The 24,508-nt window shown below is 46.4% G+C and overlaps 3 protein-coding genes across 12 annotated transcripts in view; 2 read left to right on the forward strand and 1 right to left on the reverse strand.

Annotated features, from left to right (window-relative positions):
• The window catches only part of CPSF3 (cleavage and polyadenylation specific factor 3), a 38,908-nt gene extending 35,083 nt beyond the window's left edge, over positions 1–3,825 (forward strand). For both annotated transcript variants that reach the window (XM_012932937.2, XM_055119823.1), the window contains exons 16-18: positions 249–318; positions 2,486–2,582; positions 3,629–3,825. In XM_012932937.2, the coding sequence (XP_012788391.1) occupies positions 249–318; positions 2,486–2,582; positions 3,629–3,730 (269 nt within the window). In that variant the 3' untranslated portion in view covers positions 3,731–3,825. The remainder of the gene's footprint in view (positions 1–248; positions 319–2,485; positions 2,583–3,628) is intronic.
• A 2,367-nt stretch (positions 3,826–6,192) lies between these two features.
• Positions 6,193–16,317, forward strand: IAH1 (isoamyl acetate hydrolyzing esterase 1 (putative)). 5 transcript variants are annotated; one of them, XM_055121505.1, is made up of 7 exons: positions 6,194–6,335; positions 7,955–8,007; positions 9,277–9,354; positions 10,791–10,907; positions 13,010–13,171; positions 13,871–13,992; positions 15,948–16,317. In XM_055121505.1, the coding sequence occupies exons 5-7, from the start codon at positions 13,066–13,068 to the stop codon at positions 16,128–16,130; spliced, it is 411 nt and encodes a 136-aa protein (XP_054977480.1). In that variant the 5' UTR covers positions 6,194–6,335; positions 7,955–8,007; positions 9,277–9,354; positions 10,791–10,907; positions 13,010–13,065; the 3' UTR covers positions 16,131–16,317. The 5 variants fall into 5 exon arrangements, with proteins under 5 accessions (XP_004609425.2, XP_054977480.1, XP_054977481.1 ...); XM_004609368.2 differs by lacking the exon at positions 9,277–9,354 and having other exon boundaries at positions 6,193–6,335; positions 10,759–10,907; XM_055121506.1 differs by lacking the exon at positions 9,277–9,354.
• A 115-nt stretch (positions 16,318–16,432) lies between these two features.
• Positions 16,433–24,508, reverse strand: part of ADAM17 (ADAM metallopeptidase domain 17) — a 52,579-nt gene continuing 44,503 nt past the window's right edge. For all 5 annotated transcript variants that reach the window (XM_055121499.1, XM_055121500.1, XM_055121502.1 and 2 more), the window contains 6 exons: positions 22,487–22,621; positions 22,246–22,376; positions 21,641–21,719; positions 20,439–20,527; positions 18,692–18,742; positions 16,433–18,091 (listed from right to left, as the gene is read on the reverse strand). In XM_055121499.1, coding sequence (XP_054977474.1) covers positions 17,750–18,091; positions 18,692–18,742; positions 20,439–20,527; positions 21,641–21,719; positions 22,246–22,376; positions 22,487–22,621 — 827 coding nt within the window. In that variant the 3' untranslated portion in view covers positions 16,433–17,749. The remainder of the gene's footprint in view (positions 18,092–18,691; positions 18,743–20,438; positions 20,528–21,640; positions 21,720–22,245; positions 22,377–22,486; positions 22,622–24,508) is intronic.

Raw genomic sequence — 24,508 nt, forward strand, 5'->3', positions numbered from 1 at the left:
TGGTTTGGAAATTATTCTTTTTTTTTTTTTGGTTTTTGGGTCACACCTGACAATGCACAGGGGTTTCTCCTGGCTCTTCACTCAGGAATTACTCCTGGCAGTGCTCAGGGGACCATATGGGATGCTGGGATTAGAACCTGGGTCGGCCACGTGCAAGGCAAACGCCCTACCCGCTGTGCTATCGATCCAGCCCCTGGAAATTATTCTAAATTGAAACAATGGAAATGAAACTGTGTTTTTATTTTCAGGTGCAGTACAGAAGGTCTCCAAAAAATTAGAAATGCACGTTTATAGCAAAAGATTGGAGATCATGCTTCAGTAAGTATCCCCCAAATACTGCTCGGGTGATTGGTGTTGAGCAGGGATGTGGGAAGCCTGGATTCACTTCTGGCCCCGTTGCTGACTGTCTGTGAGGCTCTGTCACTAGTATAGTTTGAACCACTTCTTCAGCCCTCTAGCTGGTTCCAAGTACATGTAATGTTTTTGGTTAGTCACTTCCCTGTAAAAAACTAACACAGGGTCTCCAGACTTGCTTATGCTTAATGGCAGCATGGACAGAGATAAACATCATGACCAGGAACAAATGCTAAGGTCCTGAACTCAGCGCCATAGACCGCTCAGCAGAACCAATAAGTGCTAAATTCCTACCCCAGTGTTACTAAGACTTTAAGAGTTACTTTTCTGGGGTCTAGGAGTTAGCTCAAAGGGCTAGAGTCCATGCTTTGCCTGCAGGAACCCCATGTTTTGCCCTGATACTACAGTCACTCTGAGCACCAGTGGGAGTGTGCCCTAACCCACCACAACTGCCAGCCCCCCAAAAATCAGTACTTTTCTGAACACTAGCTGTTGAACCTTAAACTTTCCCATGGTTGATTTTTACGATGGCTTTTCAGATAGTCATATTACCTGTTTCCTAGTAAAGAACTGCAGTTTATGCTGTGTGTTGTACCCCAAAGGGAGACCAGATAAAGCATTTGAATTTAGCTTTTATAATTTGAGCCTCTGGTACAATTGCCCTGGATAGTAATCTCTCAAATAAGATGCTCTGTGTATTTGGATGGTTTTATGCTGATGTTTCTTTCCTCGAATTTTCACACTGACAGCTCTTTGTAAGCAGCCATTCCGTTTTCAAAAGGGGGCTAACAGGCTTTCAGTGGGAGTGTCCCCATGAAGCTCTCACACATCCCTTGGTGCTGTCATTTGAAGCATCCCTCCCAGGACCCAGCGGGTGGCTCAAAGGGCTGGTATTCACAGTGGGCAGAAGCCTTAGTTTCATCTTCCAAACTTAACGGCACGGCTGGGCCCAAGAGATGATACAGAATCTAAGACTCTTGCCTTGCCTGCGGCCAACTCCAGTTTGAATCTTTGGCACTGTAGATGGTCCCTTGAGCACAGAGCCAGGAGTAAGCCCTGAGCACCGCTGGATATGGCCCCAAACCATAAATTAACAAACAAACAGCTTCTTACTCCACTTGTTTAAGTCTGAGGACTGTGCAGGAATAAATTCTGTCTCCCCAAAAGAATAAATGGCTGAATACGCCCCTCCCCCCCATGCTGCGAGAGGTGCTAAGGGTCACTTGACTGACCGCCTTGTCTGGCCTGTGTCCAGCTTGTTGGACGCACTTGTGAGTTGCTGTTGTGAATGCCTGTGTAACTGATAGGGACAAATGTGGAGATTAGTGACTAAATTGTAGCTCCTCGATGCCAGAGGTAGTATCTTAGTGTTTTCCATATCCCCAACACCTGGAACAGCACCTGGGACTTAGGCAATGCCCAGTAAATACAAGTTTAACTCAAAGGAGGCATCTGAATTGATTTAAAGGAACAGACAGGGCACAGAGCGCTAGTACAGCAGGTAAGGCTTTGCTTTGCATGAGGGTGACCTAGGTTTGATCCCAGCATCCCATATGGTCCCCCAAGCAGGAGTGATCCCTGAGGGTACACTCACACCCTGATCATCACTGAATGTGGCCCAAGAATAATATACAAACAATCAAATAAATAAGTGGAGCAGACAGCCATTGATTTTGGAAAGCAATTCAGTCTGGATACCTGAGCTGGGATATAAGCATTGCTGAACCCAGCACCTCATATGGCCCCTAAAGCCCCACCAAGAGTGATCCCTGAACACAGGGCCAGGAATAACCCTGAGCACACTGGGGTGTAGCCCAAAACCTAAAAAAAATAAGAAAAAGTAGTCGGGCAGGTTCTCAAACAATGCCATTCTGTTCAATGTTGCTTAGGTAGACTATTGATGAAAAAAAATTCAATCTCTGCTGACCTTGAGGAAGACAGCAGTTATAAGAAATCTAGTTTCCTAAGTTGTTTCTTAAAGTTGCACTTTTTTAAGATTCTTTAGAGATCCAGCCTATAAAGAGTTAACTATATTCTGCTTCAAACTAGGAAGTAGATGAATGTTTTCCCTCAGATATGTAAAAGTTTCTTTTTACATGTTTTCTCTCTATTATCTCATCTTTTTCTTAAGAGACATATTTGGAGAAGATTGTGTGAGTGTAAAAGATGGTGCTATTCTTGGTGTCACCGTGGATGGAAAAACTGCGAATATAAACTTGGAGACTCGGGTATGGAGCTTTGTGTCCTACATTTCAAATCATTTGGGAAGTACAGACAAAAATAACCACAATCCCATTCTAAAAGTAGCTTTTACATTTTGGCATTTTCTTCCAGATTTCTCCTACAGTGTTGTATTTTTATTATTATATCTGAGGTTTTACATCTTTGTATTGTCTTGTTCTATCATAAGTGTTTTCCATGTTGCTGCAGTGTACACATTTGGGTTATTTGGGGTTTGTTTGTTTGGTTTTTTTTTCGGGGGGGGGGGGAGTGCAGTTCAGTCTTAGGGCCTGAGGATTCGATGCCCAGTGTATTTATGTGTGTGTTTGGGGAGGAGGGTTCAATTTGAAGGCTCTCGCGCACGCGCGTGTGCGTGTGTGTGTGTGTGTGTGTGTGTGTGTGTGTGTGTGTGTGTGTGTGTGTGTGTGTGTGTGTGTTTGTGAGCCTGAGGATGTGGTCCGTGTGTGTATTGGGGGGCAGGGGGGGCACTGACCAGTAGTGCTCATGTGGTGCTGGGGATAAATAAATTAACAAACAAACCCACGTATTCATTTGAGAAGAAATACAGATAGCCAATAAGCATGAAAAAGATAATTCAGATTCATTAATAAGTAAGGTAAATAAAAAATTAAGGTATCAACTGCACTTACCATATGGGCACAGTCATTATAGTATTATGGTGAGAGTTGGGAGACAGGTATTCTCAGATGCTGTGGGGACAGAAGGAGGTTCTTAAGTCAGGTGAGAGGTATTTTCTACAAGGTAAAAAGGAAGTGTTTTGGCCGACCCTAATTTGATTCCGAACCCGGCCCATATGTGGCCTCCCAAGCACTGCCAGGGGTATTTCCTGAGCACCATCAGGTGTGGCTCAAACACCTCTGTCCCCGCAAGTTCATTTTAATCAGATGTATCACTGTGTTGTCGGGAATCTGCACCCAGGCACATCCCCTGTGTGTGCAGTGCAGAGGTTCGAGTCCTTGACAATTAGTGCCGGGTGACTGGGCCGTTCCTGGGAGAAGTTCATGTAAAGTCGCATTTGTGCTTCCACTTACAGACCGTAGAATGTGAGGAAGGAAGTGAAGATGACGAATCCCTCCGAGAAATGGTGGAGCTGGCTGCGCAGCGACTCTACGAGGCCCTCACGCCCGTCCACTGACAACTTCCGTCTGTATATGTTAAAGCTTTCTTCTCTTTGCAATGCTGGACTCTATTTCTGTTACTTACAATAAATACATTAGTTTCTCTGGGGTAGCCTAGTTTTGTTTGGGGATGCTTGGTGTGTGTGCGCGCGCGTGTGTGCTTATTTTGTAGCATCAGGGATGGCACCCAGGGCCTCAGATATAACAAATGGTATGTGCTCTCCCATTCAGCCACGTCCCCACCCCCAGCCTCCATACTTTGGCTTAAGTGAATACTAAGAAATTGCTAATATTATTCTGGGACTGCTAAATAATCTGCCATTGTTTTAGATTGGGGTTTTTTTGTGGCTTTTTATTTTTGTATTTTTGGTTTATGTGGGGGATATGGAGTTTGTTTGGGGGCTACACCTGGCAGCCATCAGGGGTTACTCCTGGCTTTTCACTCAGGAATGATTCCTGGGGGGCTTGGAGGACCGTTTGGGATGCTGGGAATCGAACCCTAGCCAACTGTGTGCAAGACAAGCACATTACCCACTGTACTATCACTCTAGCCTCCATTGTTTAAGATTGCTTTGAGTCTGCTCTCATGCATATATTTTTGAAGTTTTCCCTGGGGGGAAAAGCCTTAATTTTTAAGGAAGCCTAGTTCATCTTTTCATGTTCTGAATTTAAATGTATAGAGATTATCAGCAAATGTTAAGCCCCTTTCCTGTTTTATTTTTCTTCTGATATTAAATTTGTTTCGTGTTTATAATTTTATGGTCTGGAGGGATAGTGCAAGTAGGTTAAGGCTCTTGCCTTGCACTGGCTGACCCATTTGATCCCTGGCACTACATATGGTCCCTGAGCACCACTGGGTGTGGCCCCCTTCCTCCAAATAATTGTGACTGAGAATTCAATAGTACTTTAATTTTTTATATAGCATCTCTACATTAAATTCAGAATTTTGGGGGGGTTTTGTTTGTTTCTTTATACTCAGTTTTGGGCATTCAGGTATCAATTGCTGCAGTGTTTCAGTTGTGAATAAATCATAAGTCCAGTCTCTGGGATGTAATTCAGACTTGCAGATAATTGGTCACAGAAGTGAGTCAATCATAAGCAGCAGGTCAGCCCTGCTAAGGGCTTCTTTCACATCTGCTCCAGAAACTCCCTCTCAGGGACTGTGTAGGAGCTTGGTCACATCAGGCCTGACGTCCAAGTCGCCTCCACCAAATGCCACCCACACTTGGTTCGGTGCTCCGCATGCCTCACCATTGGGGAGAGGGAAAGGAAGATTTAACTGTTCTGATACTTCCTCCTTGTGCTTGACTGACAAACCAATGCAGAATTCCACAATTTTACTTGAAATGCATTCCTTGTATAAAAGGTCACCTGTAAGTATAAGGTCTTATTAAAACATTTTCGTTTAAAGGGGAGACAGGGCATGGGCCACACCCAGCAATGTTCAGGGGTTACTCCTGACTCTACACTTAGGAACTTCTGGTGATGCTCAAGGGACTAGATGTGGTAGGGGAATCGAGCCCAGGTGAGCTGTGTGCAAGGCAAAGCCCTACCCACTGACTGGCTGGAAGGAAATGCCCTTTCACCTATAGAATCCCTCCCCAGAAGTAACATCTGCATCACTCCTAAATTAGAACCTTCTTGAGCTCTATTTTGTGAATCTCCATAATTCTTTCCCCTCTGGTTCCTGCCACGCCTTTTTCTCCCAATAGTTGATTTCTTGAGATAGAGACTTGATCTCATATTTGTATTTAGGATGAGGACCAAACCCCTTACCACAGCTGAGCAGTTTCTCCATCCTACCTGCACAGTGGAAAAATTAGGGAACGTCAAAACTGTGCTGATGCCCCTGGCCCTTTGATCAGCACTTATTTTTATTTAATATTGGCGTTAACCATCTCTGCTCAGCACATAAAGCTCCAGAGCTCCAGATTCTAACTGATTCCAGTGGCAGCTCGGCAATAACCTCCCCGACCTTCCACTCAGGGGCGATCAGGTGCCATGACAAAGACCATCCTTGGCGACGATCTCTTTCTTACTGGCCCCTCACACCCCCTGCCTACAGTCCATTTCTCTTACTGTGAGGGAAAGGTCACACCCGGCGATGCTCAGGGGTGACTCCTGGCTTGGCACTCGGGAGCTGCCCCTGACGGGCTCGGGGACCGAACCCGCGTGACCCGCGCGCAAGTTTCTGCCAGTAGCCTCCGCGTGGCCTCCCTGGCCCGCTCAAATGCCTCAGTGTGACCGATCCCACCGTGGGCACAGACCGCACCCCGTTAGGCCCATTCTGCGGTTGCCCCTCGGTAACCTGACATCCACCTGACTGACTCCTCGCCCCGCTCCTTCCGGCAACAGCCAAACTGGGAGCGCGCGTGACCCTCACGGCCCTGAAGGGACGCGGTGGGAGCTGAGAGGCAGCGACTGCGCAGGCGCCTCTTGGAGAGCCCGTCCTGCCAGGCTCCGCCCCCCAGGCCTCCCGGATATCCGGTCCTGCCAGGCCCCGCCCCCAGACCGTCCCAGACATCCTGCCCGGCGGGCGTCATGGCGCTGTGCGAAGCCGCAGCTTGCGGGAGCGCCTTGTACTGGCCGCGGGTGTTCCTCTTCGGAGACTCCATCACCCAGGTACCCGCCGCTCGCTCCTCGCAGGCCGGGTGCCCTGTGCGGCCGCGGCTTCTGGGTGTGCGACGCCACCCCGGGCCGTGCCCGCTGGCCCTCCCGCCGCCCACCTTTCGTGGGGCCGCGGGGAGAGCAGCCAGGTGCGGTGACCTCCCGGGGCCTGGGGTCGTCTTCGTGCCCGCCGCACCCGTGCCCGCCGCACCCCCGCCCGGCTGCGCAGAGCTTGCCCGGGCCGCCTGCCAGGACCTCGCGCGCGGTGCGCAGCCGGAGCCTGGAAGCACGCTTGGAACCAGCTTGATGTCGAGTAGAGAAACCCCAGGCGTGAAGTTAAAAGATCAGTTGCTCGTTCTGCTCGCGAGACGTGCTGATTTCAGGAGGAAAGGGAAACGTTTTTAAAATTTATTTTTTCCATGATCTTTTGGGGTTTTTTTTTTTCCTTCGTATATATATATATATATATATATATATTTCTCAGTTACAGCTTCCTGTTCACAAATTCGAGGGTAACCTCCTAAAAACGATTTTGTGTATATGCCAATAATTGGTAACTCGGGTTTTAGTAGGATTTTTGCGATTCCGTGGGAATGTGTAGTTCACAAATGGTCACCCTTCTCTTGCCCTCGTGAACTTCTTGAGCACTGTGAAAGTGGAGCCCCGTGGACTTCGTTCTCCAACCGAGCGACCTGTAGCTCTTGCACGTGATGAGGGTGGGAGGGCACCTCTGGCTGTTCACAGGCTCGTCCTGGCTCGAACCAGAGCCACTGGCCTGTAAGGCTGGTGCCTACGCACCTGTACTCTCTGTGCCCTCCCTCCCTGCTTCTCTCTTTGCACTGTTTTGATTTGCACAAACCACACCCAGTGGTGCTCAGGTCTTATTCCTGCCTTATTCCTAGTGTTTGTGTTTGATCACTCTTGGCAATGCTCAGGACCCAACGTGGTGAATTGCATGCAAGACAAGTGCCCTCCCTTCATACTAGTACTTGCCGGCCACCCCACCCCCCCACACACACACACACACTCTTTTTTTTTTTTGAGAGACCCCTTTGGTGATGCTGAGAGGGCAGGGGTCCAAGGGGTCACCTTGAGCTGCTCCCACTGCTGGTTTGTGGGTGGAATTTGCACAGGGATGGATCCAAGGGCCTGCCTTTGGCTCTCTTATACTTAATTCCACATAGAGAATTTATGGTCCTAAGGGGCTCTGTCCTTCGGTGCCAAGGGAGCCCAAGGGCCACTCCTACAGATACGCATGGCAGTGCAAGACTTGACGTTTAGCTTTTGGGGGTTGCCAGGGCTATACCTGGCTGTTCAGGGTTATACCTACGGGGAATGCAGCAGTGGATCAAAGCGGGGCTTCTTGCATGCTCCCACACGTTGTTCTATCCCTCTGGAACCCCATAAAGATTTTTTTAAGTAATTGTTAGGTCTCGGGGGAAAATGCAAGTGACCCAAATCCCGTTGATGGGGAAGAAAACGACACATTTCCAGAGCACAAGTGAAACGGGACTACAATCATCTGTAAAGCCAGAGGATAGCCAAGTGGGGGGAGGCAAAGAAAAATCATTTGGGAGTGCTAACCTAATCGCCCCAATTCCAAGATGAGTAGTAATGGGCTTTTCTTTCTCCAGTTTTCTTTCCAGCAGGGTGGATGGGGAGCATCACTGGCTGACAAGCTGGCCAGGTGAGAATAGTTTCTAGATTGGTATGTATTTATTGATGGAAAATATAGTTGCACCTCTGAAGATAGTGGATAATACAGTTTCAAGCAGTAACTTCTTCCCTTGTTCACCTTTGCTGGCCTTTCTTAGTCAGTTGGGGGAAGAAAGGAGAGGGATCAGGCACTCAAGTTCCAATAAAAACAACTTCGCCACCATGTGAAATTGAATCCTAATAGTTATGAAAACTATATATGGATTTTTAGATTTCCTATTAGATTAGATTCTAATTAGATTAGATTCCCAATAGCAATACAGCTATTGCTCTAAAGGTGTAAATACTTTATCAGTTGTGCATAGATATGATTTTAGATTAGCAAAGAATTCACTGGAATTCAAGCAAAATACAGTCAGTCCAAACTTGCATTCTATTTTAGATACCTTTTTTTCTTGAAACTCTAAAAATATGACAGATGAGCTGGAGACACAGTTCAGTGATAGAGCAAAAGCCTTGCATGTATGAGACCTTGGGTCCAATTCCTAACACCACACACACCAAAAAAAAGACAAAATAGGATTTTGGTGACTTATTTGCCAAACTTACACATAAGCTAAGGAAGTCATTAAGAGGGGAAACTCCCAAATCAAAGTTGAAAAGAAGGGCCAGACAGAGCAATAGTACTGTGTTTCCCTTGCATGTAGCTGGCCTGGGTTCAATCACCAGCATCCCATGTGGTTCCCCAGACACCACCAGGAGTAACCACTCAGCACTGCCAGCTGTGGCGCAAAAACCTAAAGGAAGAATTGAAAAGAAAATGACAAGTATTTTATAAGTAACAAACACACTGTGGTACCCGTTTATGCGATTTTCACCTCTGGCCCCCTTGGAATATCTTTGGGACCCACAGGTAGCCTTAGTCATATGCTGCCCTACACCATGGTTTTTTCAAAAGCTGACCCCAGGTCATAAAACATTTTACCATGTTATTTAAAATATGGGGCCGGAGAGGGAACTCGGGGGGCTATAGAGCACGTGCCGCGTGTGCTGGAGACTTGTTGGACTTGATGCCCAGCTCCACATTGTCCCCCAGGCAGCCCTGGGAGCTCCCCCCGAACACCACTAAATGTGGCCAAAGGAAAAATAGAAGATAGGACCGTCTTGTATGTGATGTGGTGTTCAGCGGTTTAGTCATGTTGTCCAGTTTAATCTGGAGCTTCAAAGTCCCTAATTTTTCATAATCGTGTGATGACATGATGCTGTGGATTATTTTGTTCTCTTTGGACCAACCCTGCAGTGTTTGGGGGTAATCCTGGCTCAGTGCTCAGGAAGCAGCAGCCTTGCGGCAGGGGCATCGAATTCACATCTCCCACAGGTAAAATGCTACAGCAGTTTGAGCTGCTTCTCAGTTCAGATCATGTATTTGTAAGTAAAAAGTCAGGACTGGCTTATTAACAAACTGAAACAACTAAGACATTCACTAAAGTGGATTGAAGCTCTGGGTGCTGAGGTATCAGCACTGATGCAGCTCAGTGGTAGAGCAAACCTCTTGCATGTATGAGGCCTCGGGTTCAATTCCCAGCATGACAAAAAAATAAGACAAACAGAATTTTGGTGACTTGCCAAACTGACACATAAGCTAACATGAGGTTGGGGCGGCAGGGGGGTGGGGGGCAGAGGTACGGACAGGAGCTATGTGCTCTCTACCTTCCCCTCAGTTTTAAGTTGATTAAAAAAAAAATGTACTGGGGCTGGAGTGATAGCACAGCGGGTAGGGCGTTTGCCTTGCACGCGGCCGACCCGGGTTCAAATCCCAGCATCCCATATGGTCCCCTGAGCACCGCCAGGGGTAATTCCTGAGTGCATGAGCCAGGAGTGACCCCTGTGCATTGCCGGGTGTGACCCAAAAGAAAAAAAAAAAAAATGTACATGGGACTGGAGCTATAGCACAGTGGGTAGGGTGTTTGCCTTGCATGCGGCTGACCCAGGTTCATGGAACTGGAGCTATAGCACAGCGGGTAGGGCGTTTGCCTTGCATGCGGCTGACCCCGGGTTCAATTCCCAGCATCCCATATGGTCCCCTGAGCACCTCCAGGAGTAATTCCTGAGTGCAGAGCCAGGAGTGACCCCTGTGCATCGCCAGGTGTGACCCAAAAAGCAAAAAAATGTACACGAGAAAGTTTACTTTCATACAAATATGTAGATATCTTTAAGGTGTACATAAACATCCTTCCACACAGAAGAGCCTGGCAAGCTCCCCGTGGCATTTTCAATATGCCAAATACAGTAACAATAATCTCATTCCCCTGACCCTGAAAAGAACCTCCAATCATTGGGGAAAACGAATAAGGAGAGACTACTAAAATCTCAGGGCTGGCATGAATGGAGACGTTACTGGCGCCTGCTCGAGTAAATCGAACAGCGGGATGACAGTGATACAGTGATAAACATCCTTACCCCAGATTAAACCAGTTGCCTTTAAATTCCAGTTTTTTAGTGGTACTGATCTACAGTCAACTCCATCTGACTGTACATGAAACCAGGGAGTGCAGACCCCATCATGGCCCTCACAAAGAAGTGGGAGAGGGTCGCCTGAGCCTGGGCGCCGGAAGGGGACCAGCGTCTACATCTCCACTCCTGCGGGGGAAGCTGGGTAGGGCCAGAATGCTGTGCACGGCAGTCGCCAAAGGGGCCCTACGGTTGCAGAAAACTGTAGGGGACTCCCAAAGAGCTCTTGGCCCAAAATTCATTAGTTCTTTTCAATAACTTTTCATTTCAGAAAATGTGATGTTCTGAATCGTGGATTTTCAGGTTACAATACCAGATGGGCCAAAATTATCCTTCCAAGACTCATCAGGAAAGGGAACAGTTTGGACAACCCAGTGGCAGTAACGGTTTTCTTTGGGGCTAATGACAGTGCGCTAAAAGGTAAAAACACTTTTGTGGTTTTTCAGATCACTTTTAATCATTTTATATCACAACAGACTTTTTTTCAACTGTTTATTTACCTCTTAGTAAAGCTTTGCCAAATTTCTGAATTCCCTCCTGTGTTCCCACTGAACTATTATATGTTTCTTGCTTTGTGTTCATTTTATTCCTGACTGACCTACTTGGGGGTTGAGCGGGTGGAGGGTGGTGTGGTTGTTGGCAGAGCTGACGTTTGTCTCCTGGAGCCCATGAGTGCCGAGTTTCTGACGCTTGTCTTTAGTTGCCAGCAGCAGTTCCTGACCCAGGTACACAGCTTGGGCACTGGAAGTTGGAGTTAGGTCCTGTGCTTCTGGAAGAAGTGGGACTGTGGCTTGAGGTCACAGGCCACATGCAGGCTGCTCTTCCCTCTGAGCCCAGCACAGAATCAAGGAGGGGAAGTCAGCCTTTCATTTGGAAAGTTGGGTTATCAACACTTGCCTTGCCTGCAGCCCACCCACTGACACTTCAGTGCCACAAGTGACTCCTAAGCACCATCAAGAGTGGCCTGACCCCTTCCCTCTAAGCAGCAGGGGTACTGGAACATGGTTCAGCAGTTAGAGCCTTGCAAGCCTGAGCCCGTGAGTTGGGTCCTTGCTGTGGTGTGTGTGTGTGAAATACAGTCCCGGGAGCTCAGTCTGAAATGCCACGTGCCTCGGGTTATTTCTGGCTGCAGTAGAGCCAGGTTTATGAGCAACGCACTAATGTGTTGTGACCTCAGCGAGCATAGGTGTCCTGAAGCTATGAAGTGTGACCCATGGAGTACCAAGTGTGTGTGTCACCCAGTCAGGTGGACAGTTAAGGGAGGGATAATAAAAACACTGAATCCAATAGGAAAGTGGGCAAGTAGCAACAGGTAAGTCACAGAAGTGTTTGAAGATACGTGGAAAAACCCAAAATTGCCAAGTAGAACGAGGTGTTTTGTTTGGCTTTTCCTCCTCTTGCCCTTTTTTGTTCCCCTGACACATTTGGTTGTGGTGCTTGCACATTTTAGTGCTGTGGTCACAGTGGCAGTGCTAAGAAGCAACCCTCATGCATATAGGGCCGATCTCAGAGCCACATGCACCACCCCCAGAATGTGGTTATGCAGTTCTCAAAGACAGCAGCAGCTTGAAGCAGTAAAGCAAGTAATAAAAGCTGACAAATTTAAAATGTGATAGTTGTGCTGACACAGTGAGGAAGACTTGCTGTAACGTTTCTGGAAAGCTATTAGCCCTCCCCTAGCATTCCAGCCATCAGAAATACTCAGGAGTGTAGGCAGGGATACATGCACAGATCTCTGTGTGTGGTTTCTTATAATTGCATCAAGCAACTATGTAATCCTGGGGATTTGAACCAGTTATGGCTCGGCTCAGCTGCATGCAAGTGGCTAACCTCCTGTACTATCTCTGACCCTGTTATAATTTTTTGAAGATTCCTTATGGACTCAGATGCTCCTCTGTGGGATAAAATTCTAAGTATACATATCTAGATAGAAGACTGGTGAATATATCCAAGTGCCAGCAGTGCTTAGCCCTGGCAGCGGTATCATTTTCCCCTGTAAAAATAAGTATCAAAAGCGGTATTTTCCCCCTGTAAGTACTGTGGTTTGTAGAAGGCCTGCAGTGAGCCTTGGTGCATGTGTGATCACTAAGAACAAATCAGTCTTGGTAGTGGCAGAGGTATCTGTTGAGTGGCCCTTCTGTGGCAGGCATCTTGCCTTGAGCTTTACACACTCAACAATTGTGTGAGGTAGATCCTGTGTCATCCTTTCACCCGTGTGGAAAGAGTACAGAAAAGTGGAGCATTTATCCAGACCATGTGGGTGATCAGCAGCTGAGTCAGGCTAGAACTGGGCTCACTCTTCCCCCAAATTCCACCCAGTTCGATGGCCCCCAGAAGAACAGGGTGAGAGCATTTACAGGAGCCTCTGAAGACTGCTTGATTTGGTCCACCTTCTTTTTCTGTCCTCGGTGCTGAACAGTTTCTAGTAATACTATGAGTCCTATACATTTGTGAGCGTTGTCTAGCCATGTTACCACTTAACAGTAAACAGTTGGGCTCAAGTGTCAATTTCCTTTGAACAGAGGAGAACCCCAAGCAGCACATCCCCCTGGATGAGTACATTGAGAATCTGAAGAGTATGGTGCAGTACCTGAAGTCCATGGATATTCCCAAGAGGAGGATCATTCTCATTACGCCACCCCCCCTCTGTGAGACCGCATGGGAAAAGGAGTGTCGCATGCAAGGTACATAGCCTCGGATCTCGGGCCCCTTAGCGGTTGTGCTTTCAAACCCATTTAATTTTCTAATTGCCCTTTTCTTCCATTTTTGTGTGCTGACTGGTTATGGTGCTTACCTCCATGCTCGCCTGGGAGTGCACACTTTGTGTGGGGTACTGGCGTCCTTAACCAGAGTACTGCCACACCTGCACAGGGTGTGTGGGGCAGGGTGTGGGGTCAAACTCTCAGCCTCACACTTGCCCCAAGACGCCCCTGAGCCTGAATCAGGCTGTTTTCAGTGAGTAGAAATTATATAAGAAAGATTATCAGCATCCACTGTGTCATGCCTGAGAACCCAGGACCAGCCCCTTGCAATGCCTTGTGCCAACGGCTCCGAAATTGACCACTAGCGTTAGAGGTCACCCACCCAGCTCCGTTCACTTCTGGCATGCACTTTGGCCAAGTAGACTGGATCCCCTGGGCCTACCTGTATGGCTATTTAGTATCCTTCTTAGCCCCTCAGGGACCCGATTACCACTGATGGCTCCCTTAGTTCCATGCCATGGCAAGTAACATATAGGCCCCTTTGTTCTCCATGCTGAGCCAGGTAAGGTCCCTGAAGATGTGTCTGTTCACTAGAGCAGGAAACCTCTCAGCTAGGAGAATTTTCTCAAGAACCAGCACTTGCTTCTGTCAGTTGCCACCTGAATTTTTTTTCCCCAACAGGTTGCAAATTGAATCGCCTAAACTCTGTAGTTGGAGAATATGCTAGTGCCTGTTTACAAGTAGCCCAAGACTGTGGTACTGATGCACTTGACTTGTGGACCCTGATGCAGAAGGAGAGTCAGGTACAGTAGGGTGGCAGGCTTGGTTCTTTTAAGGGGTGTGGGTTACCTAGAAATGGCTCAGTTCCGTGGGCTTGGTTCCTAAATTCCCTGTGTGACATCCTCTGGGAACCCCCTTAAACATATACAGTGAAATAAATGGCTTCTAATTTAAAAATTATTGATGGGGGCCAGAGAGATATTATAGCAAGTAGGGCATTTGCCTTGCAGGCAGCTGACCCACCCAGGTTCAATTCCTGGCACCCCATAGTGTCCCTCTGAGCCCTGCTGAGTGTGACCAAAAAACCACCATGGAGGACAGATTCTTTTATAATAAGGCATGAGCAGTTACAGTTCCCCAAGCCCTGCCAGGAGTAAGCCCTGAACACTGTCAAATGTGACCCCCCCCCCAAAAAAAAAAACCAAACTTAGCAGACAAAAACAATTTCTTAAGATTCTAGGGGCACATAAGTACACAAATGACCTGCTGATGGCAAGGATTGAACCTGAGTTTCTTGCATACACTCAGCCCTTTGAGCTATCTCTTAGGACCAAGATTTATACTGAGATAAACTCTTATAGCTAGAGAGCCCCTTCAGAAGAGCTGCTCTTACACAGTCCCCTTAGATTTAACAGATAAAGGGAAAGAGCTGATCCCACACTGACTGCCTCAGCCACTGAGCTTAGCAGGTGTTTTGCTTTACTGGAGCTCAAACCCAGGGTATTTGGTTCCTCATACTGACACAGGCTCTACCATCTCACCCAGAGAAATGGACCTGTAACCCACATTGGACCCTGTGGTGAGGGCCCAGCAGCAGAAAGGCTGAAGAGGGCGTGTACAGTGTGCTCACCTTAGATCAGCTTCCACCTGAGATGACTTCAGAGTTATGCTGCTAGAAAAGAAATTGCAAGCCACTGGGCAAGTGCTCTTACATAGTCCTGTAGATTTAACAGGAATATTCTAGAACTGGGAGAATCTTCTTTAGAGATCACGGATAAGGAAAACAAGAAATGCCATTGGAATCTGTATAAAGCCAGTAACTACCTGGCTTTTGTGGGGACAGTGGGCCTTTTGGGATACAGATCATGGAACCCAGGTCAGCCACATACGACCATGTTTGCCACACCAGCAAACACCCTACCCTGCTGTCCTACTGCTCTTGCCCCAGCCACTGTAGGTTCTGATAAGGATGTGGGGGCACTGTAGCCCAGAGAGCATTCACACAGGAAAAATGGCTCTGATGGAAAATGTCATTAGTCAGGGACATGGACTTGTATTGCAGCAATTGTTTTTCTAGGCAGGGCAGCTGAAATTCTTCCCACCTAATAATCTAAGTTAAAACTACTACTGAGGGGCTGCTGGAGAGATGGTACAGATGTTAAGGCACTTGCCCTGCATGCAGCCAACGTTTGGTCCCCCAGACACTGTCAGGTGTAACCCAAGTCCCCTTCCTCCCTCCCCCACCCCCAAAACAGGGGGGGAAAAAAACCCTATTAATGCTCTCCCTTGCAAGCGGCCGACCCAGGTTCGATTCCTCCGCCCCTCTTGGAGAGCCTAGCAAGCTACTGAGAGTTTCTCGCCCACACGGCAGAACCTGGCAAGCTACAGCCGTGGCATATTCGATGTGCCAAAAACAGTAACAAGTCTCACTATAGAGAGACGTTACTGGTGCCCGCTCAACCAAATCAATGAGCAAGGGGATGACAGTGACAGTGATTAATGCTCTGGGCCCTGAGCTCTTTTTTCCCCCATTTCGTTGAAATGAATACATCACATTCACTCACAGCCTTTTAGTTCTGATGACCTAAAGGCACTTGAGTGACGTGAGGTTTTAGTGTGTAACATTCAGACAGTCCACAGCTGTCCACGGGAGGCTACATGCTTTGGCTGTGCCTGAGCATCAGGACGTGCTGCGTGTGCAGCCCTGGCGAGCACTGACTCTCGCTGCCCCTGTGTTCTGTGTTCTCTCTCCTTGCAGGACTTTTCATCCTACTTGTCAGATGGACTACACTTGTCACCAAAGGGAAATGAGTTTTTGTTCTCCCATCTTTGGCCTTTGATAGAGAATAAAGTCTCCTCCCTGCCGTTGCTGCTGCCGTACTGGCGGGACGTAGCAGAAGCTAAACCGGAACTCAGTCTCCTGGGAGATGGGGACCATTAGCTGCAGCAAGCCATGTCTGGTTCCAATTCTCATTGGCAAGCTTAACTTCAATGCAGAAAGATCTTGGCTAAGAATCACGAATGTTTTCTTCTTACCCTGGACCAAAAACACTGGCATCTGTCACCAAGACTAATAAAATCATTAGTGTTTTTCGGCAAAGTTTTGATATTAAACATTTATTGATGGATGCAGGTGTCATCAGTGCCACAGCTACAAAATATACCCTGAGCAGCCTGCCAATCCTCTAAGTGAAAAAAGAAGTAAAGAACTGTTTCATTTTTTTAAAAAGTCACAATTTTATAAAAAAAAAAAAAGGTTTTTCTTACATTCAGAAGGGAATTGCTTCACTCTCATACATACACCCACACACCCACTCACCTCTATCAGATTCCAAAAGTGTAACTAAAATATAAGAATATCATGGCTAGTTAAAAGTAGCAAATACCACAAGGTGCAGGTTCAAGTATTAGTGTAACAGGTATCTGCGTAACAAACGTCCTTGGAAAAAATACAATTCGTCACAGGTTCAGTTATTTGCCCTCAGAGTTTACAAGTTATCTGTTAAAATGTTGGCTGATGAGCACATTTTAGTACTGGGGGGAGGGGAGAGATTTAACCTCAACTTTAAGGAAACAAGAATTCAATCTGATGATTCTTATCCTTCACACAGTAAATGCAGATGTCCAAAATCCTGAAGCACTAAAGCAAGAAGTAATGCATAATGCATGAGTCCTGTTGTAGGTCCAGACAAAGGATTAATAAAGGATTAAAGTACCGGTTCAATAAGGCACAGACACTCAGGCCCAAGGGAGGCCAGGCTCCCTCTGTCCACTGTTTAAAATGAGGCAGCCACACTCTTAAAAAGAGCATGGAAACAGTGTAAGACGCATGAAAAGACTGAAAAAACATACACAAACGGCTCTGCAAGTTAAGGAGCCTTGAACACTTCGTACGATTCTGTAAACACAATCGCACTATTTGACCCTCCTGATAAACTACACTGTTTTAGAATAAGGAGGACATCATAACCCAAGTTATTTTTAAGTTTAGATGTGTAATACTCCCTGCTAAGAGCTCTAGGTAATACCAAGAAATAGAACCCACATTTTGGAGATAATAATTTTATCTCCTTTGTCTTTTGCTTGAAGGCAAAAAAAAAAAAAATCCTATGTTCCAGTTGTCCTCACCAAGTAGCTGCTAAATGCCTCATTATATTCAATGATCATTACAGTGTATAAAAAAATTTGATTATCTCCCTAATCAGTGCTGTAACCAATATAAAAGTTGATTTACAAAAATGTAAATATTCATAACCTAATCCAGCTATATTTTGCTTTTGCACCACAGGTTGAAGGATATTTTAAAGATCAAACCAAAAAAGAAAAACTAAAACCTGAAAGCTTCAAAATAAGCTAGATTCCCCTCCCCTCGAAAGGAGAGGGACTAAACACGTGGTACTCTGTACGTGAAGGAAAGAAGTCCAAACACATGACCAGCATCTGCTGGGGAGTTACTTCCTTTCTTCTGCCAAGTCTTCACAAAATATATGCAGTGATTTTAGGCCAAAGCTATAAAAATAGTTTGCACACTCACAGGCACTCTCCGCCTCTGCCCCTAAGCTAGCACTCTGTCTCTTTGCTGTCAACACGATTTTGACGCTGTAGCTTAAAGGATGAGGCCTTGTCGCTCCTGGTGACTGGCCGTTCTGTGAGATCCTCGAAGGACTTGGCAGCTGTACTGCTATTGGGAAAGGGGTCCTTCTCAAAGCCGTCCTCATCCACATGCGAGTCTGTGCTGGGGTCTTCCTGGATGGTGTCCATTCGCTGGTGGTCCAGCTTCGGAGCCGCAGGCACTGGAGGCATCACAGGGGTGGACTGGAGCCGGCCTGGGGTCTGGGGAGCAGGAAAGGGCTTGATGATGCGAACCGAAGCAGAGTCCATGCTGCTTAGCATTTCAACATTCTGGAAAGACAGGAGACAATGAAATAGGTCCAGCCTTATTCACCAAAGGGCCTTTTACAATGAGGGCATGGTGACCTTTCCCACTGAGGCTCCCAACACTTTTCTGCTTAAGAAGCAAAAACCGGGGCTGGAGCGATAGCACAGCGGGTAGGGCGTTTGCCTTGCACACGGCCAAGCCGGGTTCGATTCTCAGCATCCCATGTGGTCCCCTGAGCACCGCCAGGGGTAATTCCTGAGTGCAGAGCCAGGAGTGACCCCTGTGCATTGCCGGGTGTGACCCAAAAAGCAAAAAAAAAAAAAAAAAGCAAAAACCGAGTCAGGAAAAGATCTCACTATACTAAGGACGCCATTGCTGAGCAGCTCATCATCTCTGGCTGGTGGAGGAAGTCAGGGGCTGTAGAACCCCCTCTGTCCTCCACACAGCGCTTGGTATCTGTCTGCCATGGTCAGGGGTTCACCCTCCAGCCCCTTCGGGACTGTTGCCAGCAAGACAGAAAGCAAGACGAAAAAACGAAGGGTTCAAGGTGGCCAATTTAAGATCTGCTTCACAAGGCCCCAGAGTAACCACAGAAAATGACATCTTTCATTTGGGGTACTTACACTGGGGTGAAAGAGAGACAGGGATTCATACTGCTTGTCTAGTTTCTTATCCTAGAAAAGAAAGAAGCCAAAAAAGAGAGGCGTTACTCCCACAAACAAGATCACAGTAAGTTCTAGACTATTTGGAATATCACGTGAAGAATACATTTAGAACTAGAGTTGTAGAATGTGTAGCACGCTCAATAGAAAATGAGTTTCTTACATAAGCTGCTAACAATTCTGTCATCAGCCTACAAGTGTTTCCATGGCCTGAAGTTCAGAAATAGGCATATTTAAGGCCTTTTTTTTTTTTGACAGACATGTCCCCTGTGGGCAGTAGAACAAAGGCTCTGTGTGTCATATGGTCAGATCCTGCCCGACCCAGGCACACAGGGCAACACTGGGCAGTACAGGCTGTGTTTGCATCTCATTTGGCACTTGTCTCACACTGCCCACCCACCACAACCGTACAACTCTTTCAGCTATTTCCAGGTTTATGCAGTCCAAACTCTTGGAAACTAGGCCATACATAAGTCCTCAAGCCGTACTTCTGAAGAAGGATGAATTCAAAGTTGTAGCTAATGTCCCCAGCCCCCTACAGCCAATACATAACATACAGATGACAATGTGCAAGATAGGAGGCCAGACCCACTCAAGTCTGATTTCTATTCGTTTCCCTGACAGTACTTCTATGGTCAGAAGCAATCCACTGCCCTCCCCTATCAGGGACTTTGGTCAGAATCGAAGGACAGGTCCCTCCCTCCATGAAGGTAACGTCCGCTAAAAGCAGTCAGTGCAATTCTAAGGAAAATCACGCAGGCGGGTGGTCCCAGCTGCCCTTCTGTCAGAGCTGCCCCCACACCAGTAAAACAGTTTTGCTGTAACATAGCGCTCCCTAGAGCTCCCCCCACCTCCATTTGTTCACCCGGAAGAGGAGGAGTGCGCTGAGGGATAGTTGCCAGCAAGTCAATGGAAACATTTCTGAAGAGTGCCAGGATTCTAAGTATCTGTGTTTTTCAGACAAAGCCCAACTCAACTGTAAGCTGTTATTCATTTTGAATGAAAATCACCCTACTTGGAAGACAGTATGGCTGAAAAAAAACCCATATAAAACATTAGTCTATATAGTGTACGAATCTATATAGTGCAGGAAACACATCTTCAGGGGCTACTCCCAGCAGTGCACTGGTAGCACTTAGTGACAAAGGTCAAACCCAGGTGTTCTATATGTAAATCTTGCACATCAACCCTTAGAGCTACCACTCAAGCCCTAAAATTTCTGTTCTTCAGAAGCTTCACACATCAGAGATTTTACACAAATCTAGTGAAAATGTTTCCCGTGCCTAGGGATTGGGGTGAGGGGGCTGACTTCCCCACCAATGGTGCTCCAAAGGCAATACAGTACCATGGATTAAACTGGGACCCTATGCCAGGTACGCATTCCAAGCCTTTGTATTATCCCCTACCCCCATTTATGCTCAGAAGCACAAAATTCCTCAGGAATTATACCTGAGCATAAACAAAATATGCAATTCTTTGCAGAATTATTTTCCCAGAGAGAGCACACATTTTATTGAAAAATAAGAGGTAGACTTTGCTATAAGCTTATCTTTTCCAACTGTTGTGTACAAGGCGGCAACTACTTTTTTAAAAACCTGTTTGTGGTGCCAAAGATCACACTGGTGTCTGCATATGCGAGGTCTGCACTACGTAACTTGGCTTAAAAACAGCCAAAGAATGTTTCATTACTTAAAAACTGGTGACTTACCACACAGTGGACAAGAATGCTGAAAGGGATCCAAAATATTAAGGAGAAAACCAACACAGAACCCACGATGTTGTCTGCCAAAAACTTCCCTGTGAAAATTCCAAATGGTGAATGTCATGATCGTGTACTTTACAAATATTAAATATGCTTAGATGCAGCTGTAGTGTCAAATGCCACAATGATCACCAGGTAGTGCCTCTCCACACGTCAGGTCAGCCCACCGCCCCACACAAGTGCGTTCCCAGAAACGGCCCTCCTGAGAGTTCACACCATTCAACACTATCACTGGGATACTGCCCCTAAAAAAAGGCTACTATTAATAATACTGCTCCATGAGTATCATTTTACAACCAACCTAGAGGTCAGAATCCTTCCTTCTCCAAAATCTGAGACCCACTTTTACATGAATTCTTAGCTCAAAGAGTTAAGTTTATAATCCACGCCGCTGAACTATGCTTTTGCTCCATTTCCATGTTTCTATTTTTTGCTTTGCCATTTGTTTTGATGGTCACACCCGGTCAGGGCTTACTCCTGACTCTATGCTCAGGGATCAGCTGGCAGGGCTGGAGGGAACCTTATGTGATCCAGAGATCAAATCTGGGTCAGATGTGTGCAAAATTAAGTACCCTCTCACTGTACTTTCTCTGGTCCTTTGGGTTTTGGGCTTTTCTTTTTCTTTTTTTGTATGGCACTAGAGATCAACGCCCTTGGGCCTCACACACTCAAGTCAAGTGTTCTATCACATCCCAGTACCTACTGTCACATGGTCAATTTTTTTAAATTCTATTATTTATTTTGGTTTTGGGGGCCACACCCAGCAGTGGTCAGAGAGGTTACTCCTGGCTTGCTCTCAGGAATTACTCAAGGGATCATACAGGATGCTGGGAATAGAACCTGGGTGGCTGAGTGCGAGGCTAGCGCCCTACCTGCTGTACGATCTCTCCAGCCCTACACATTCAATTTTCAACTACTAAAAAAAAAACCCAATATCTGAACTAACGTCCCTTGTCTGAAAGCATGTGTACCCAAGCTACACAGGGCAGACGTAGAATGAGCCCCTGATTTCAGCCAGACTGAAGCTGTTTCCAACACCAGCAGTGACCTTCCCTCATCTACAGAGCATAGCGTGAGGCCTCACTGTTCTAAGGTCAAAAGCAAAATTGCTCTGTTCAGAACAAACAATGACCCTAAGAATCACCTACCAAAAGTATTAATGCTCAGCTGGTCAATAAAGTCCCAAAAACGCTCGATTACATCCTGTACACGTTTCTCACATTTGCCCTGTGAACAGAAAGCAGAATCATTTCTAAAAGCAAGTAACATGCCTGTACATAAACAGCTGACATGTACAAAGCTTCATTAAAAGCAAACAACTCGGGCCCAGCTCTGTCTGACACAGGCAATCTCTTCAGGTGAAGAGGCGAACCTAAGCAAGATACACTGTTGCTGACACTTCCATAATTAGTTTTTATTCTTTTTCAGAGTACACGCCATACTCAAGCAGTGCTTGCATGTGCAGGATAATCACATAGAGAAGACTTGCCCTTCATTACAGAGTATTGTCATGTGGTACAGGATGTGGTACTATCCAAGGCTTCAGGATCCCACTGGGAACTGTTGGGTCAGGGGTACTACTTTATTTACAAACATCACACCACAGGGCTCAGGACGTATTGGGGGTGGGGGCTGCAGGAGGAAGGGGCCAGGTGGTGCAGGGGACAAGGCCCCCAGCACTGCAGTGTCCACCCACAACTTAAAAATAATTACCAACCCAAACTTTGCATCTGGGTGACACAGAAATACTCACATTCATGTCACAAAAGCCCACGGTACAAGGCTTTCCTTTCCTCAGAAATAAGTTCCTCTGCTCAGCGTCCACATAGGGCACACAGCGGCCAGAGAGATCTCTGCAGCACACCTTGCACGAGTGGTCTGTCTCTGAAATACACACATGTCCTTGCTCTCCCCCTCCCTCCTCCACCAGACCCAAGAGGGGGCCTGGAGGGGAAGACCATCACTTCCCCGAACCGGGGCTCAGAAACACACACCATTGCAGGCACAGGACTCCAACCGCTGCTCCCGCTCGCAGAAGGGAACACACTTCCCATCCTTGCACCTGCCAAGGTCCAGGCACACGGTATCATCTGCAGCGTCTCCAGGAGGGGGACACTCACTGCTGTTTCCTGAAACACAAGGTTGCCATGAGTCCCTTCCCAGTCTGCCTTCAATCCTCCATCTCAATGAACACCAGCTGCTGCTCGGCCCACCCGGTGCTTAGTCCCCTCACTCTGAGGGCTTCCATTCCAATTCAGAAGTCTCGTCTTCAACACAACCCAAGGACGCTATGGCCTGAGCAGTATCCTCCCCGCCATGAGAGCTCAATCATTATTTGCATCTTTTCTTTCTTCATTACAGGTTTTGCAATTTAGATCTATGTGATTATCTAGTTACTTTGTTTTCCCTCTGCGAGATTGGTGAATTCCAGGAGAATAAAGATCAATCCCATTAATCAAGTGAGATCCACCCTATCACAATGCAGATGCAAAATACATATTTCTGGAATGAATCAATGATTCTTAAAGACAAAGAAAAGCCAGTGGGCTGTTACCATGGGGGTGGAGAGGGCAGAATGAGTGACTCATTCTGGAAAATCAGCAGCACAAGCAGTAAGTCAACACAGAAAAGAAAGAGAGAAATGAGCACATGGAAACAGGGACCATGCCCAGACGCTGAGGTCCTGCCCAGCCAAGGCACTGAACCAACCAAAAGAATCTGGACGTTAAGGCCTATGGAGCTGAACAAAAGGGGAAAGCAATCTGCCTGACTGCCAACAAAAGCAGCCTTTTATTAAGTGCCTAATATACATCAGATACTTAATAAGCACTTTTTATTCTCCCTCTGGTTTCATAAACACTTTACAGGCACCAGGCAATCACAATATCCACAAGAAAATAATTGAGGGAACCTGCTACCAGTGGAAGTAAGAGCTAAAATTTCAGAAAGGCTTGTGCTCTGCACCATCTATTTCAGCATATGATGCCCTGAATATACCTTTAAAATGCCTGAAAAACATTTGTGGAACAAAATCAAATTTGTTCTACAAAATCAAAATCAGTATCAGACGAGTGTGGAAAATTTTTTAGACACAGTACTAAAGATGTTTGGGGGCATTTTAGAAGATGATGACAATCCAAGCAGCTATTAGTTGGTGAGCAGAAAGTAAGACATGACTATACACTCAGCAGGTGCCCAAAGCAACAAGCTACATACACATACAGATATGTACACATTGGCATACAAAGCAACAGAGATAATTTCTGAAAACAGTGTTGTTTTCCCAAAAAAGAAGATAGGTAGAATGTCACACTAAAACATTATTCTATTTTCAAGGATATATACTCATCCTGCAAATATTAAGTATATAAACTATTCTGAAAAAAAAAAAAAAGAAAGAAAGAAAGAAGATGGGAGGAACTGAATTTCCTGACTTTAAATTGTGATATAAAGCTATAGTAATCAAAAATATGTGATGCTGGAATAAAGATCAATGGAACAGACTTGAGGCCCCAGAGACAAGCTTTCGGATTTACTGACAGTAAATCTATGACAGGAGTTGGGCACATGAAATGGAGTAATGAAAACTGAATAACACATGCAACGTTTTGGAAGTGAAATTTGAACCGTATCTCATACTATACATCAAAGTTGATTTAAGGTGGATTGGAGACCTCAAGATCAGAATCCATAAGATACAGAGAAAAAAAATAGGCAGAATGCACCAGGGTACTGATCTTGGGTGTTTTCAATGATAACTCACTGGCATAACAAATAAATGGGGCTACATCAAATTAGTATTGTTATGAGACCAAAGCAATGGTAGAGTAGGCAGGACACTTGTCTTGCATGCAGTCAGCCCGGGTTCAATCTCCAGCACCACAGAACTGGTCCCTTGAGCCCTGCCAAATGTGATCCCTAAGCACAGAGCCAGGATTAAGTCTTAAACACTGCTGGGTGTGGGCCCAAAACCACAAAGACTAGTGCTTCCATATGGACCCACTCAAGCAATTCCT

Source organism: Sorex araneus, chromosome X, assembly GCF_027595985.1.
Source record: "Sorex araneus isolate mSorAra2 chromosome X, mSorAra2.pri, whole genome shotgun sequence".
Classification (NCBI taxonomy): domain Eukaryota; kingdom Metazoa; phylum Chordata; class Mammalia; order Eulipotyphla; family Soricidae; genus Sorex; species Sorex araneus.

Coding starts and splice junctions, on each gene's coding strand:
- IAH1 (XM_004609368.2), top strand. CDS start 6,255: ATGGCGCTGTGCGAAGCCGCAGCTTGCGGGAGCGCCTTGTACTGGCCG. Junction 8,008..10,758: donor CTGGCTGACAAGCTGGCCAG/GTGAGAATAGTT, acceptor TTTTCATTTCAG/AAAATGTGATGTTCTGAATC. Junction 10,908..13,009: donor TAATGACAGTGCGCTAAAAG/GTAAAAACACTT, acceptor TCCTTTGAACAG/AGGAGAACCCCAAGCAGCAC.